This window comes from Camelus bactrianus, chromosome 2 (assembly GCF_048773025.1).
Source record: "Camelus bactrianus isolate YW-2024 breed Bactrian camel chromosome 2, ASM4877302v1, whole genome shotgun sequence".
In the NCBI taxonomy this organism is placed as follows: Eukaryota; Metazoa; Chordata; class Mammalia; order Artiodactyla; family Camelidae; genus Camelus; species Camelus bactrianus.
In genome coordinates, this window is record NC_133540.1 from 95,802,028 (window position 1) to 95,817,910 (window position 15,883).

Below are 15,883 nucleotides of genomic sequence, written 5' to 3' on the forward strand. Positions count from 1 at the left end.
CTTTATAATCATGCGCCATATAAAAGAGCATACATAAATATGTCCTGTCCCAGCTAAGTTTTCCTCTTGATAATGGTGGAGGGAAGGGGACAGGGTGGCTGTGCTTGGGTACATTTTGTCTTTTTAATATGGGACCTGGAAAAAACAGTGTTAGTCACTTTTAGGGATACATTTGGATTTGTAAGTACTGTGCTTAATAGAGTAGATTTAAGAAAGGAAATTAACATTTGCATGGGTCAGGGTCTTAAAAGCATGTTAATTTCCTATCGATGTTAATAGGATGGAGACAGCATGTGGTTGCCAGCCGCCACAATGGCCCCCAGTGATCCCCACCTCCTGTGGTCTCCTCCCATATTGTAGCAGAGTCAGACTGAGTCACCAACAGAAAATGGCAGAAGTACCTCACTTCTGATATGAGATTCTAAAAGACATTGTGGCTTCTTTCTTGGACTCTCTCTTTTAAGTCTCTCTCTGGTACCAGATACCATGTTATTAGCAACCCGTGGGAAAGGGCTGAAGCCTCCTGCCATGTAAGTGAGCTCAGAGCAGATTCTAAGCAGTCCCATCCAGGTAATCTACTGGATTCCTGATCCTCAGAAACTGAGAGAGATTTTAAGATTCTAAGCTTTAGTGTAATTTGTTGCACAGAAACAGACAACTAATACACAGAACTAGGTGCTTACAAAAATATTCATTCTTTGCTCGTTTCATTTGTGCTTATTTCACAGAGTGATATTGTAGAGGAAAGGGACCTTTTCTGCTTCTCTGTTTATCAATAAATAACTGAATCCTGATACTCCAGCTTTTTTTTTCCAATTTCAAGACATTGTACATATGCATGAAGAATATTTTTAAAGTGAAGGTCACACAAGTTACCTCTTTGGGGGGAATTCTGATTGTTGATGAATTTATTTTTTGGCTGCATATTCATCCTACATGTATGTATGCTGTAAACATATGTATGAAACCTCTGCTTTGGAGAATTGATGTTCACTGTTGCTTTATATTCTGCAGTTTTGATTGCTCATTTTTTGAACATCTTTCAAATCTCGATTATTAAAAACATGCTCATAGAAGTCAACTGTAACTTAGGAAAAGCAAAGGAAGTAGATTAAGACATAACCTAGCAAAACAAATTCTCAATTTAAATTCCTTCACTGTAGGAGAAATTTAAATTTTTCTTTCTTTCTTTCTTTCTTTCTTTCTTTCTTTCTTTCTTTCTTTCTGTCTGTCTGTCTGTCTGTCTGTCTGTCTGTCTGTCTGTCACTGAAGATGCAGGAATGGGTCACTTTTGGGTTAAAGGAATAACTTCCGGGCATAACTGGTGAAAATCTTTAATGTGCTAGTGCTAATAATGTGCTAATAAATTCTGAGATTCTTTTGGCATCTCCTATTGTCAGAATCAGGCTTTCTGTTTTACTCTTCACACTTTAGCCCAATACCCAGGTTAAGGAAGGATATAAAACCCTTCCTTCTTTAGAAGGGTAGCCTTTTGGGATTTGGCACAGCTCTCTGGATTCACATCACTTTCTTAGGCTTAGCCAACTGCTGAGACCTCAGTGCAGTTATTCCTTAAATGTTTACTCTTGCTACCCTTTGAAAACAGTATCATAAAGGAGGTAAGAACCTTGCAGTGACAGCAGTTCTCCCTGAGACGCTGCCACCTTGTGGTCTCTTGGTCTCTAGGTCTCTAGTTTGCACACACAGCAGGACCTCTCTGTGAGGACTGCGGGGCTTATGGCTTGTCTGGAGAAGAGGACACCCCTCTCCCTGGACTGATAATGAATTTACCTTCTTTAATTTCAAAGCAGAGGCCCCACTCCTTCAGGGTGATGTGCTTATCCTTGTTGGGGTCACATTCTTCAAAGAAGCGCGTTATGCAGTGTTCCATGGGCACCAGAGATGCGCGCAAAGGAGCGAGCTCAGAGTGTGTCAAGACTCTGCAATGAGATAAATGGCAGCCTATTAACTGAGTAGCTTATGTATAAAAAGTTAACTCAGGATCAGCAAGGGCATTTTTCTTCCACAAGGTTGCTGAAGATGGCAAATAACTAATACAATCATGAGAAGCTGCAAATGAAATAAACTATTTATGGGTAAGATAGACAGCTTTTGGGGTGTCAGTTCACAAGGTTTCCTTCTTCACTAGGAACTGTCCTCCCTCCACTCTAAATTTATAGGGGTGAACCCAGCAATCACATGAGTACAACCTGGCTCTTACACCAGCCACACCTGATTGTTCCAGATGTAGGCACTTGACCCAAGTGGGGCCAATCAGATTGTCTTGAAGGAGATAAGAGTTGAAAGGAGAAAGAAGGAGAAAGAGTTGAAAGAGTCTTTGTGGGAGGCTGGACTCTAACATGTAAACTTGGGAGCTGTGGCGTGGCCATATTCTGTTATTTTCAAAGCAGCTTTGTGTTTAGACACCTAACCATATTTGTTTGTCATTGTTGTGTTCTGAAATGGAACTGGGAAATCTCCTAAACCTGTTTTTAAAAATTTTCTGTATAAATAACTGGACATGATATCAGGGAGATGACATAGTAATGACAAGGTGAAAGTTGTTACCTGTCCCTAGGATGTTGGTCAAGTTCACTAAACTGCCAGTGCACAGGATACACATACATGTGGTAGTTTTTCTTAAAGTCTCTTAAAAGAAGGTCAATGGAATGGTCCCCAGCCAAGAGTCTCTTTTCATCCAGGTAAATTTTCTTGACCTGAGATTCGGAAGGGAGAAGATCAATAGAGAATCAGGCAAGTGTAATGGAATTGTCACTTGCTAAACTTTACTTGAGGAGTAATCCTAACATGACAGAGGAAAACAAGCCCAGAATGTTATTTGAAAACAAATTACACTCCTTGTCGGCACTGCAGCCTTTCTTACTTCTACATGGAATAATAGCTAATATTTTTTAAAAAACCTGTGGTTTTCAGAAGAAATATAAATCTTTTTTGATCTTTTAACAAAGTAATATTCATCACATTTCTTAAAATATACTATGAGGTTTTAATGAAAAGGGCTGAACTGACCCAGACAAAATTGTTTATTAGTGAAAAGTCCTGCTCTCTCCCCATTGGCGTACTCTATTTCTTAATCCTGTATGGATTTCTTTCCAGTGCCTGCTTAGTCTCAGGTTAGCCCTGGTGTGACACTGTTTGGCACCTCCATTGAAATTTCCCTGTTTTGTACCTAATGCTCTCAAGGCTGTCTGTGACGATGCATTGTTAAAGAGAAAAGACAGAAATTTGGGGGGGCAATGCTTATAAAACTCATAGCTTGTGACATTACCCATTATTTCAACGAGTAATTGGAAGCAATCAGAACAGAACTTCTGCTTGTTCCTATGAACTCACCTACCAATTTCCCTCCTTGTTAATATGGGAACTTGATAGGTAGGTAGGACTCTTGAACTCACATTCCTCTCCACTTGCCACCCCGTTTCACTCTTTGCCTTTTCAGCAAAATGCTTCCACATCTTTCCTCCTATTCTCTTTTGAACCCTGTTCACTCAGGCTTTTCTCTTCCCCATTCTGCAGAAACAGCTCCTGTCAAGGTCAGCTATGAGTGCCACATGCCAAATCAGTGGCTAACTCTCAGTCCACACCTTAACAACTTGTAAACAGTGTTTGACACAGTTAATACACGCCCTCCTGTTTTATTTTTGTATAGCATGTTTCATCCCACCTGACATAACTTATACATGTATTTGTATAAATGTTTACTTGCATATATTTACATATTTGCATACATGTATATAGAAATATATGTGGTCTCTTTGCCTAGAATTTAAGCTCAGGAAGGCAGAGATTTTTGTTTGGTTCATTGCTATATTCCTAGCACATAAATCAATTTTAGGTACCTGGGATGCACTGAATAACTATCTGATAAGTGAATTTTCTCTGGGAACTTCTGGATGCAATATTCTGCATTTTTAAATCCTAATATATTACTGACACTTTTCGTAATGGATTTCCCATATATCATAAATCTGTATCTGGCCTATGAAGGCAAAAATGTTCTTTAGATTTAAATAATATGTCTGGGCCCATGGTGGATGGTATATAGCTCAATGGTAGAGTGTGTGCTTAGCATGCACGAGGTCCTGGGTTCAATCCCCAGTAACTCCATTAAACAAACAAACAAACAAACCTAATTACCACCCATATTTATATATCTGGGCCTGAACATATAAATGCTGAATTGAGGTTCATTTTGCTCAGTAGAGCCTGCTCTAGGTATATGTTCAAGAGCCCTTGCTCAGGGCATACCCTTTGTGTAGGAATGGGGTGGTTTGTCTGTGTCCCAAACCTTGTGACATGAATGATGACCACTAGTATTCTGTTAATCCATATGTGTTACCCAGATGTATTACTTATATGCAGAGAGAGGAACCCCACCTCCAACCCCCTGCCCCTTGAAACCTTTTTCCTTAGGCCTGAAGACAGGTGCTTAGGCAGCTGACCATGGATAACTTACTTTATTTCTCTGCTTCTCATTTAGATATCCAGCGTGTTCAGGGTTAGGCTCATAAAGCTGCATAAGGATATTCTTGAGCCAGTCTCTCATCCTTAGAGGAAACTGGGTCACTTCAAAATCTGTGCAAACAGGAATAGCTGTTCCAAGAGAAAGCAAATTGATTTTAATTTTGGGGTCTTACTCTTGTCCCATGAAAGTCCTCATAAACAGGATGCCTAACAGTTTCCAGTAACTAACAGCCCCTCCAACACAACAGGGTTCCTTAACCCGGGTGGCACAACAGAATTTCCAGGAGTATTTTAAAAATGCCAGATGCCAGCTTCCATTCAAAGAAATAATGATTTGATTGGTCTAGGGTGGAGCCTCGGCATCAGGATGTTTTAATAGTTCCAGAAGTGCAGCTAGGGCTGAGTTTGATGTGCAGGTAGGGCTGAGAACCACTGCTCTAGAATCAGAGAGTTGGAATTCAGAGGTGGAGGTTACAAGAGCTATTTATTACGGGAAAAGAGAAAAAAGACAGAAATTAGCTTATACCATGGTAAGAATGTTAAATCTCAGTGGCTTAAAGGAACAAAAGATTATTACCATTTTTTCAGGCTTTTTGAGATATAATTGACATACAACACCATGAGTTTAAGGTGTGCAGCATAATGACTTAAGTATACTGTGTAATGATTACTACAGTAAGTTTAGTTGACATTCATCACCTTACATAGTTACTTTCATTTTTTACCCCTTGTGGTGAGAACTTTTTAGCAACTTGCAAATATACCATACAGCAGTGTTGACTATGGCCGTCACGTTGTACGTCACGTCAAACGTTTATTTCTCCATCCTGCTACATGTCCAATGCAAGATGGCAGGAGGGCTCTGCTCATCGCAGTCTCTTTGGTGCTTAGGATGGTGGAGATGCCACAGGCTCAACACCATCTCAACATGAGGTGAAGGGAGCATGGAGAGCCACACACCAGCTCTTAAATGCTTCTGCCCAGAACTCACATGGATGATTTTTGCTCAGATTTCATTGGACAGAGCAACTCATATGGCCACGTCTAACACCAAGGAGGCTGAGATGTTGGGTCTTTTTTGTGTGTCAGGAAAGAGAGGAGACGTTAGTGAGCACTGCTAATGTGGAGAATCACTTAGCGACCAGGAAATCCAAACACAATTGAGAATATCCTGGGAAAGGAAGATGATTTTTAAAAATTCTGAAAGAATATGTTGTCATCAAAACTTCTTGGTGGAGGCGTAACTTGAGAAGAGGACAACTAATTTTACAAAATTCCAATGACTCATCTCAGTTACTGAGTGGGTACCATTATCACACTGGTTTTGAACCCTGGCTGACCATTAGGGTTGCCTAGGTTACTTTAAAAACAAATGAGAAAACAATGCTGAGGTTCCAACCTAGTCCAATTAAATCGGAATCTCTTATAGTTAAAGCCTGAAAATTATTCTTCTAATTAAAAAAATGTCTCCCCAGTTATTTTAATGTGCAGCCTGGATTCAGAACTACCTTTAGCTTTTTTTTGTTATTGTTGTTTGTATATATATGAGTATATATATATATATATTGTTATATATATAATATAATATAATATATATTATATTATATTATATAATATATATATTATTCAGATTCACTGAAAACCCTTTCAGCAACAGTGGTTGGCAGTAGTGATGGACTTTTACATTTGCAGGCTCCAAAATAATCCAATTGCAGTTGGTGCCCCTTTTTGGTCCCCTCCAGTCTGCACTTGGTAGCAAAGAGATGACAGGAGCTGGCATAGGTCTGATTGTCAGTGCCACAAACCTAGGAAAGACAAGAATGAAAAAAAGCTCAAGTCTATGAATGTTCATTGGGAAAACACTCTGCTCCTTAAAGGCTGTTTGACGAACTGCCGTGCCAAAGATGTGGTCGGGTAGGTGAGGCCATTAAAATCCTAACTGTCCCACTTGGCACGAAAGTATCAACTCAATTATACCAATGGTGATGACAGTTTAGCTCTAGATAAACTCAGTAGAATAAAAATTGCAGATGTTCCAAGGTTAAAATGAGTTTTAATTTGAATTCTACGTCAATGCCATTGTTGTTTTAGCGTGCAGTTGAAATTCTTGTTTTGTTGGCATTTGTTTCTATTGACTATTACTTAAATATTAGATGATAACCTGGGAAATTATTATTTTTTAAACAAAGATTTCAATTGCAAATGACTTTCATTCAAATCACTAACTGTTTGGTGTCCCTTAAAGACCATTTTGTAGAATGCTTACTTGGTCAAGGAGTTTTGTAGGAGGACAAGTCACTGGATCTTGGCAAACACAGTGGGGTTTTCCCTGTTGATCAGCCTTGCAGATGTGTCCTCTTTTACACTGGAAGCTCATGCAAGAATCTGACAGAAAAGTTTGGACAGGAAACATGGACAAAGATAAATTTAGTATGTAAACTCAAATTCATCCTGGCAATTAGTTCCATTTTCATTAATGAAAAAAAAATTGGGAAAATGTTAGGCGTCTTTTTAATGGATGTGTTAATTTTTAGGTGGGACTCTTTGACATCAGACCGTTTTACACAAAAGTCTGGATTTCTGTGCAGTTTGCATTATGGATTTAAAAAGAACAAACAGCTCTAAGCTTGGCCTGCCTGTAGTAGTCATAGTCTGATGTTTATAGTGCAATGCTGTGCAAGTTGGCCCAAAGTTAATTAAATAAGCCACAAGAATTTTATTGGTTGAAGTTCAAAATTTTATGATTGAGAATTAGGTCTCAAGTAAATATGGGATCTAAATTCAGTGGTAAATTATGGATTTGAGAGTAAATAAGGTAGAATTAATTATTCTTCTTAGATGCAGAAGAGAAAAAGAATTCTAGTGTTTGCAGTAATGCTGCAACTGGATCTCCAGTTTGTAAACACAGTTACCAGAGTTGTATATCAAAAGCGCGCAAGAGAATGTCAACAATTTATGGGAGCATTTCCTTGGGGAGTGGCAGGGAGAGGGAAAATTCTGTGCAGTAGCCACAAATAAAGAGATAGGGATAGCCCAACATGGCCGATTCCATCTCTTCCTTGACATCCTCACAGACAGCTTGCTTAGCTGGCACTCACCAACACCATGCATCCTCATGTTGCCTTCAGTTGAACTGTCATCTTCATTCAGTGAGCTCTCTACTTTCTTGGCCTTTATAATAACAAGAGCAGAAGTTGAAGTCTATTTAGGGGAAAGCCATTACATAATTTACATTTCCACTGCACACCCTTTCACAGAGCTTTTCATACCCAAATCATTTCAATCTCAGGAGACACCAGCCACAAATGTAGAAGTAGACATAACCCTTTGAGAACAGGAGCCGTTTTTATCTTTATCAACTGGATTCAGTGCTATATCTCTAGGGATTACCCAATAGAAGTTGGAACTAACATAAGAAGCAAAGTTGGAACCTCCCCTTTGGGTTTGGGAAAGCAGTAGAAATGTAATTTTACCGTGGGATTCTGTAGTTAAGACATGATTACATCACTAATCTCTGTGGAGCTGTTAGGAAAGTTTTCTTATCAGGTTTCTATAGTGTCAGAAAACTCCTACCTTAGCTTGGCAGCAGAGTTTTTAGGAACTGAAGTTACGATTGAACTTGCCCACAAAAAGCTATGTCAAGTGCTCCTGGTGGGTGGCTGCCAGGATTTTGCATGAAAGCTCCAGATGACTAAACAACCGAATAAAAATATGCTTCTTCCCTTCCCCAACCCTGCTGCCATTTCTTGGTGATCATTTTGGTGTGTGTTTCCTTAATAAAGTTGTAGCTGAAGTCTTTGTTCTTTGCCTTTTTGGCTAAATCAATAAACATTGCTGTATCTTTTATTATGTTAGAGGTATTTTGCTAGACATTGGTGATTCAACTTGACTGTGACCTGGAACCTGCTCTCAAGGCATTAGAGCAGCAGTTGTCATGTCTTTCATCTCTCATATCTGTCAGAATTTACCATTCCAGTTAGCGCCAGTTACTTTCAACTGCCAGTATCAGCATCTCTGTGCCTGGAAAGCTGTGGCAATCTATCTGGCCTGCTCTTTTAACAGGCAGACTGGAAGTGCTGAGAAATTAACACCCCTCATGGTAATTCTCAGCTTGTATAAAAGCCATCGCTCCCTCACTCTCTAAATGGCATGATTCAGAGGAATGTATTTTACATGGCTTTAATGATGTACCTTTGATTAGCTTCCTTTCCTTCCTGTGTCCCTTCTCCACTTCTCTTTGTTCTCTGAACTTCTCAAACTACACTAAAGTCCAGGGTGTGCTTCTAGGGGAACCCAAATAAAACAGGCATTTCCCCCCAGTGATGGAGATGGAGATGCAGAGAAAAATAATTACAACATATTGGAATAATGTACTGATAGAGATAAGCACAAGAGATTGCAAGAGCACAGAGAAAGGTCATGGCTATTTTTTTGATAAAGCACTTTATCAGACAATCACTATAAATAATCTTACCCCTTGGTTTTCTACAGGTGCACTGGTATCCACATTCTCATTCTCATGTGCTTTTTCTCTTTGCTCCTCATATTTGATGTGGTAATAATTGGATTGAGCTCTTTCATTCTCCAGGAAGGCCTCGCTTGGGGTGAAGTAGTCATCACTTGCATTGTGTCTGGGGCCATCATTGCCATCACCATCAGCCCCGTGATTTCTGGGCATGATGTTACCATCATCAGTAGGCTCCACCAGCAAAGGCTCAAAAAGAGTCTTTTTACCCGTCTCCTCATGGTTGCTGTTAACTTCAAGGCCAGGCTTTCCTTCTTGGCTCTGCCATTCTGTATCTTGATCGTGTTTATTGATTTTTGACACAGTTTCCTCTTCCATTTCTGCATTGGAGTTTTCCTCCTCTTGTTCTTGGTTACCCTGCTCAAATTCATCTTTCTGCACCTTGCTTACTTGAGTTGGTTGATTGGACTCTTCCAAAATATCATCAGATTGGGTAATGTCTTCTTTCTGCTTGCTGTCAGGATGCTCCTTGGGAACTTCTCTCTCCCTTTCTTGGTTATCCTTGTGGGTACCAACTTCACCTGGCTCTTTTTCGCCTTCCTCTTCTCCATTTGGAATATTTGGATCCTGCTCTTCCCTTCCTTGATCATTTAGGTCTTGGCTATGTTTGCTGCTCCTGTTGAACTGAGGATGTGAGTCATTTGTAGTTTGTTGTTGGTTTTCCTCTGTCTTTGTGATGCTTTTTTGTTGGTTAGAATCTACAATGGAGCTAATGTCATGACCAAGGAAATCAGTGATCTCTGGGAGTGTTTCCTTTTCAGGCTCACTCATATCTTCCTTTAGGTCCAGTGTACCTTCAGTTGTTGCATACTCCAAATTCACTGGTAAGTCACTTTCACTTTCCTCTTGATCCTGTAATCCCAGGTTTTGGCCATGACTCGGGTCTTGATCTGCTAACTGATCATAGTTTTCTTCCTCTGACTTTAGTATTGAAGATTTTTCAGGCTAAAAAGAAAAAAAGCTTATTATTGAAACAAATGATAATGTGATATCTGTATCATATTTATAATTCATAAGCCAAAATTCAATATTCATTATTCTTTTTCTTCACATTATATCTTGTAAACTTAATTTATGATGTTCTTCACATTCAATAGCTATAAGTTTAACCTGAATTTGAACTTTGTGAAATGGAACAATTATGCAGCACCTCAGCCTAAGGAAAACTCATTAATTGTCACAGATCTTCTAGTGATAGGAGGCAGTTGATGAGATCATATCTTAAAAAAAAAATTCAACTTACAGTGAATGAGGTAGTCTCTTTGACCATGCTTTAAAATTGAGACCTTTGGAGACTTAACCAATTTTATTAGTACAACCATGTGACTTGTACCTTATGGTTGGGATGGTCTTCTATGGATACTGCAGTTTCCTTTTCATTTTCTGCATCTTCAGCCTTTACAGTGGGAACTGCAGTGCGCTCAGCTGTTACCAGCATTTCAGTCTTTTGGAAGGAATTCAAGGAATCAGCAGTTGGGTTGGAATGATCAGATAGGAACCTTGCTTGTGTCTGAAAAAAATTAAAAACTGGTTTGTGTTATTCATGTCTAGATGTTAATGTTTAAAATTTCTAGTTACTCTCTTGTCATCATTGTTAGCAGTAATATGCTTCATTTGTATCATCAACTAAAAGATATTTTCTAGAAGTTTAAAGGGAACAAGCAAATATTCAGAATATAATCTTAAGTGAAAACGAAATCCAAATCATGATTAGGAAAATGTTACATATGCAGAGATTGTGAGGAAATAGAGCAAAAATGATTTCAGTAATAGCAACCTTTGATTTTTAAATTATTTTCTTTTTTTTAACTTTTAAAAAGTATTTATACTTTATAATTTTGAAAAATGTTGTTTAGTAGAAAGTTGAAATTAAATTAACCATAGGATTTAGTGTTGTACATTTTCTTAACTTTTAAGTACTCATTGATAATTAGCAGAAAAAGTTACAGACTTTTTACTCAGTATTTGTGTACTTTCCTAACATTATTGGTCTTATATTCATCAAGAAATCATGTCATACAAATAATTCAATCTAGAACTAATTCAAAAACTATGTGGAAAAAAAAAAACCTGTGTGAAACAGACACCAAATGTAGGAGGGGTGAACAGCTAGGGAGTGTCATTTCCTCTAGAGGAATGGCTATGTCTAGCAAGATTGGAGGCATACATGAAGAGCTGGGCAGTGATGCATGATGGAGAAATTGAACAACTGGACTTAGAGATAAAGGGCCTCCCTTTAAGTCTTGTCTGCTGTTTACTGTCTTTCGGTGGTTTGACAAATTGTTAATCTCTACTCCCTCATCTCTCGAGGTGAAGTGAGCAGAAATATCAAGATAAAGCTATGTATATAAAGCATTTCGTGAATTTTACGGGGGACCCAAATGAAAAATTACTCTAGCTAGTAGTAATATACAGTGGTAATAATAGGAACTGTCTGATACCTTAGGCAGGTATTCATCACAGATCTTTATTAGAGAGATTCTGTGGACACTCAGATGTCAGACAGGTCCAAGTGTAAGTCTAAAACTCAGATTCTATTTGGATGGACTCATCTTTACTCCATTAGCAGGTCCTGTAGGGCTGATTATATAATATAAAGAAAGCCATGGAATATAGCATTTATTCTAGATGTAGATTTGCTCTCTTGCTTCTTATTACCTTTTCAACTAAAAGGAATACTATTTGAAAACTTTTCCAAAGAAGCCATTTTAAAGAGGAAAATGGAGAAAGAACGGTGGCCAGCTTGGCAAGTTGCTGGCAGGGGCCCAATGGAGGACAACAGTGGAGGAGATTTTAGGCTTATTAGTGGAGAACTGCTCCCCCTCCCTGTGCCGTTCCTCCTCCCCCACTCCCCCTCAGCAAGCTGGAAGAAATGCATAAAAAACATAGCAGCTTATCTTTGTTCAGAAATTTTCAGAAAGTGAAGTTCTCTTTCATCATTATGTCCACAGGTATATTTTGTAACAACATACTCTCTGGAAATCTGTGTGGAATCTCCTAACTACACAGAATCCATTTACTTCTGGAGAATTCAGGCAGGAGGGGAAAATGACACAAGCTTGTTAATAGGTAAATCCTTTGAGAAGTTACTTCGCTTTTTAGCATTTGATGGGGTCTGTATGAGAACAGATTGTCCTAAAAAGGAAACATCTGGAACTTGTCTGTATGCAAGCATGTCATTCAAACATTTGGTTCAAAGACACTTTGATGACTGTTTACTTGGTAGCAACAGCTGCAAGGGTAAAACACATTTTCAGGAGAAAACAATGGTTCTGTGGGAACTTACGTGCTGAACATAATTTCTTCCACTTTTTTAATTTCAGAGGACAATGTATAATTCCAGCTGGAGTAGCTCCTCACTACTTAAGCATGATTCTTAGCGGTGGTCATGAATTCTGTTTTCCAAGAACTGCTTGGGCTGGGTGGCATGGTGTTAGTCTTTGCTGACACAGCTGTTAACCAGAAGCTAGCTACCAGCTATCCAAAAAGTAGGACAGAATTGTAGATGCAGTAGAGAGGGAGGGAGAGAAAGGACAAGAGATAAATTGCTCTTTCTGTTTGAAGGAGGTTGATTTCTCCATTTGGTGAAAAGGAAAAAATTGGCATCAATCCTTTAGTTTGATTAAGGATGATATGGATCATTTGGGAGATAGCCAAATGATCATCCAAACCATAGTTTCATTAAACAAACAAAAAGTCAGTTTTCATGTATTTTGAGGCTGCTGACATAGTTTCAAATGATCCAATTTGCTGATTTATTGCTGTGTGAATGGCAGGGCCAGTTATATCTGACTGTGAAGAAAAGAATGTTCTAGTCCTGTCTGCTTTCAGCATGTTTGCTTGGACAGATCCCCAAGGATGAGTTAGGAGTCAGTTTATGGTTACCATACCATTTCCTGTCCCTGAACTATTGGTTCCTGTTTTCATTGCAGACTCAGAATTTCTCAGCCAGTATGTATTGATCTTGAAGAAAATGCAACTGGAGAATGTGGGTATTTGCCCCAAATTTCTCATACTAATGTGATGAGCTTCCATCAGAGAATTTATTTCTTCCTGTTCTCTTTGCTATTTGGGCATGTTTCCTGGATAATAAACTGATAGTCAACACTTTCCGCTGCATTTTTAATTGTATCTTACAGAACCTGATAGTTCTGAAAGAAATGTACTTTTAAAAAGTCACATTTCATTTTTTTCTAGTCATTCATTCCCTGCTTGGGAAAAAATAATATGATTAAAATAAAAAAGAGAATTTCAAATCACTTTATAAGAACTTTTTAAATGGAGGATTTCTGAACTAAATGTCAGGAGGGAGAGATGTAGTAACAGAAGAAAGGATACTTACCGGGATTGCAGCTACAGTTCCCAACATGTATAGGAAAAAAGCCACGGTCTTCATCTTTCTAGACCTGTAAACCAAGAAGATAATTAGCAGTGGTGGTTAAAAGTTTTCTCATGAAAGATGAAAAGATACTCTCCTGAGATTGACAGTGTCCTCTGTTTTTAAGAGGGATTGTTGTCTTTGTGGACTAACACATCTGAAAAGACAGATTTATGACACTTTTTACCCGATTGTGTCCCTGTGAGAATACCTCTTTGATTTTTTGGCCCAGCTGTGTTTGGTAGAACTTGTCTGTTGATGACTATGTTTCCTTGGATAGAGGCTGTATACAGATCTTGGGTCTGAAGATTTGTGAGTGTTCACAGTGAAGGGGAAAGTCATGGAGTGAAGTAATACAGTGTGTCAGGTTTGGATAAAACAAACTTCCTCTCTGGTGTTGAAGAAACTCATATACCCAATACAGATTTTGGGGAATGAGACATCAGACTGCCCTATAGGGGCCATCCATGTTCATCTAATTTAGAGGTCTCACTTTGGCAATCTGTGACTTGGTAGTGGCCTGCAGGTGGGTTCTATTTGGCAGGCACTGTGTGTTTATTTTAAAATCTGGAGCTTTCATGTAAAAACTCATTTTTGCAGTTTCTCTTGAACCATTGGGCCTCTTAGCAACAATGGGCCTTCATGGCAGCCATTGGCTGAGTCTGAGTAGAGACTCTCCTCTGTAAGTGATGCTGCCATTTGTACCTGATCTGCCTCATTTTTGTTATTTGTCTTGCATTTGAGTTTAGCTAGTTCCATATGAACTTGTTTAGTTTAGAGATGAGACAAGTGAGGCTCAGTAAATTGGCCTTCAGATGAACTCTCTTAAAATAGTGGGCTGTCTACATTTTCTTGCAGAGTATCCCTAAGCTTGGTAGTCTGAACTCTGACTGAGATTAGGGGTACAGTTTTTATTCTTTAATAGAGATTCTCTGGATCTCCCAGAAATAGAAAATGACTCTTTCAAATTATTTTTTGCAATCATAGTTCTATGCATAAAAGCATCCATAGAGCTTTAAATAATACTTTGACGTTTATAAAGAAAATGATTAATTTCTTCTGCTAGTTACCTCAGTATTTTTGAAGAAGTGCTTAAGTGGATATTTAAAAAATCTATTAATGTTAAACATTATTCAACTGATTTAATACTGTAACAGCTATCACTTCACACACACACACACACCACATGTACTCTTCTTTCTAAAATAATTATGTCACAATTTTTATTTAAATCATTATTTAACATTTATGACAATGTAAATATTCTTCACTGTTGAGACAAGTAGTAATTTCTTGTGTTGAGTCATACTTAAACTTCTTCTCTTGAACAACATTTTGTTTTTGTTCAGACCTAGAAATTGTCTCCCTTTTTAAAGGACTTTCCCAAGTAACTATCACTTAATTCTTCTGAAATTTTCCAACAAAATTTCATTTGAATATGGTAACAACAACTACAAAACAACAACAAACCCATATCCATAAGGAACTCCCCTAGTCCCATATGCCCCCTTGGAAATGCCCTGCCCAAAGCTGTGTTTCTCTTGCTCCTTTTGGCTGAAGCACTGTGGGCAGCTGCACTGCTTTTCTCCTGGGATCTCTAGTCACCTCCACCCTGGGAATTCCCTTTGCTCTTTTCTCATGTTTGAGGTCTCACTACTTGGATACCATATGTTTCTCTTTTTTGGTGTTCTCCCTCATTTTCATGGAGCACATCCTCCAGAAGCTTTCTGAGAAACAGAATATAGGAGACAGAATTTTTGAGACTTTGCATATCAGAAAAACATCTGTATTTTATCTTTCACTTGATACATAGTTTGACTGGATATAGAATTTTAGACTAGAATTTTTTTTCTTAGAATTTTAAGCATGTTCCATATTCTTCTAGTTTCCAGCATTGCTAGTAAGATCTCCAATGTCAGTTTTTTCCCCAATTTTTAAAAATGAGAATTTTTTCTTTCTTTCTCAAGTTTTAAAGTTTTAATATTTACCCCTAGTGTTCTGAAATATTACAACCTCTGCCTTTGTTTGGATTCTTTTTTTCTTTTTCTTTTTTTACTTTTAAGTAGTCATCAGGCCCTTTGAATTTGGAAATTCATATATTTCAGTTCTGGGAGATATTTACATTTTAATTCTTTGCTAATTTTTGCCCCTCTATTTATTTTTGTCTTTTCCTTCTGGAATTCATATTAGTTAAATGTCCAAATTCTTGGGTTGATTCTTTAATTTACTTACCATCTTTGCTCCTCTTTCCCATCTTGTTTATATTATTCTGGGAAACTTCTTTAATTTTATCTTTCATGTCTTCTATTGATGTTTTTTAAAAAATTTGCTCATACATTTTCAATTTCTTATTTCCTAATGGTCTCCTTTTTTAATATTAACTTTTTCTTTTCTCGTTAGTATGATATATACTCTTATCTTTTTTAGGATATTAATCAAACATTTTGAAAATTTCTTCTGCACTCTACATTTTCTGTTTCCATATTATTCCTCTT

The 15,883-nt window shown here is 38.0% G+C and overlaps 1 protein-coding gene across 2 annotated transcripts in view; it reads right to left on the reverse strand.

Moving 5' to 3' along the window:
* SPARCL1 (SPARC like 1) overlaps positions 1-15,883 on the reverse strand; it is a 42,830-nt gene that overhangs the window by 3,254 nt on the left and 23,693 nt on the right. For both annotated transcript variants that reach the window (XM_010966148.3, XM_074346935.1), the window contains exons 2-10: positions 13,353-13,416; positions 10,344-10,520; positions 8,960-9,955; positions 7,584-7,656; positions 6,752-6,870; positions 6,170-6,290; positions 4,478-4,614; positions 2,569-2,717; positions 1,792-1,940 (exon numbers count right to left, since the gene is read on the reverse strand). In XM_010966148.3, the coding sequence (XP_010964450.1) occupies positions 1,792-1,940; positions 2,569-2,717; positions 4,478-4,614; positions 6,170-6,290; positions 6,752-6,870; positions 7,584-7,656; positions 8,960-9,955; positions 10,344-10,520; positions 13,353-13,406 (1,975 nt within the window). In that variant the 5' untranslated portion in view covers positions 13,407-13,416. The remainder of the gene's footprint in view (positions 1-1,791; positions 1,941-2,568; positions 2,718-4,477; positions 4,615-6,169; positions 6,291-6,751; positions 6,871-7,583; positions 7,657-8,959; positions 9,956-10,343; positions 10,521-13,352; positions 13,417-15,883) is intronic.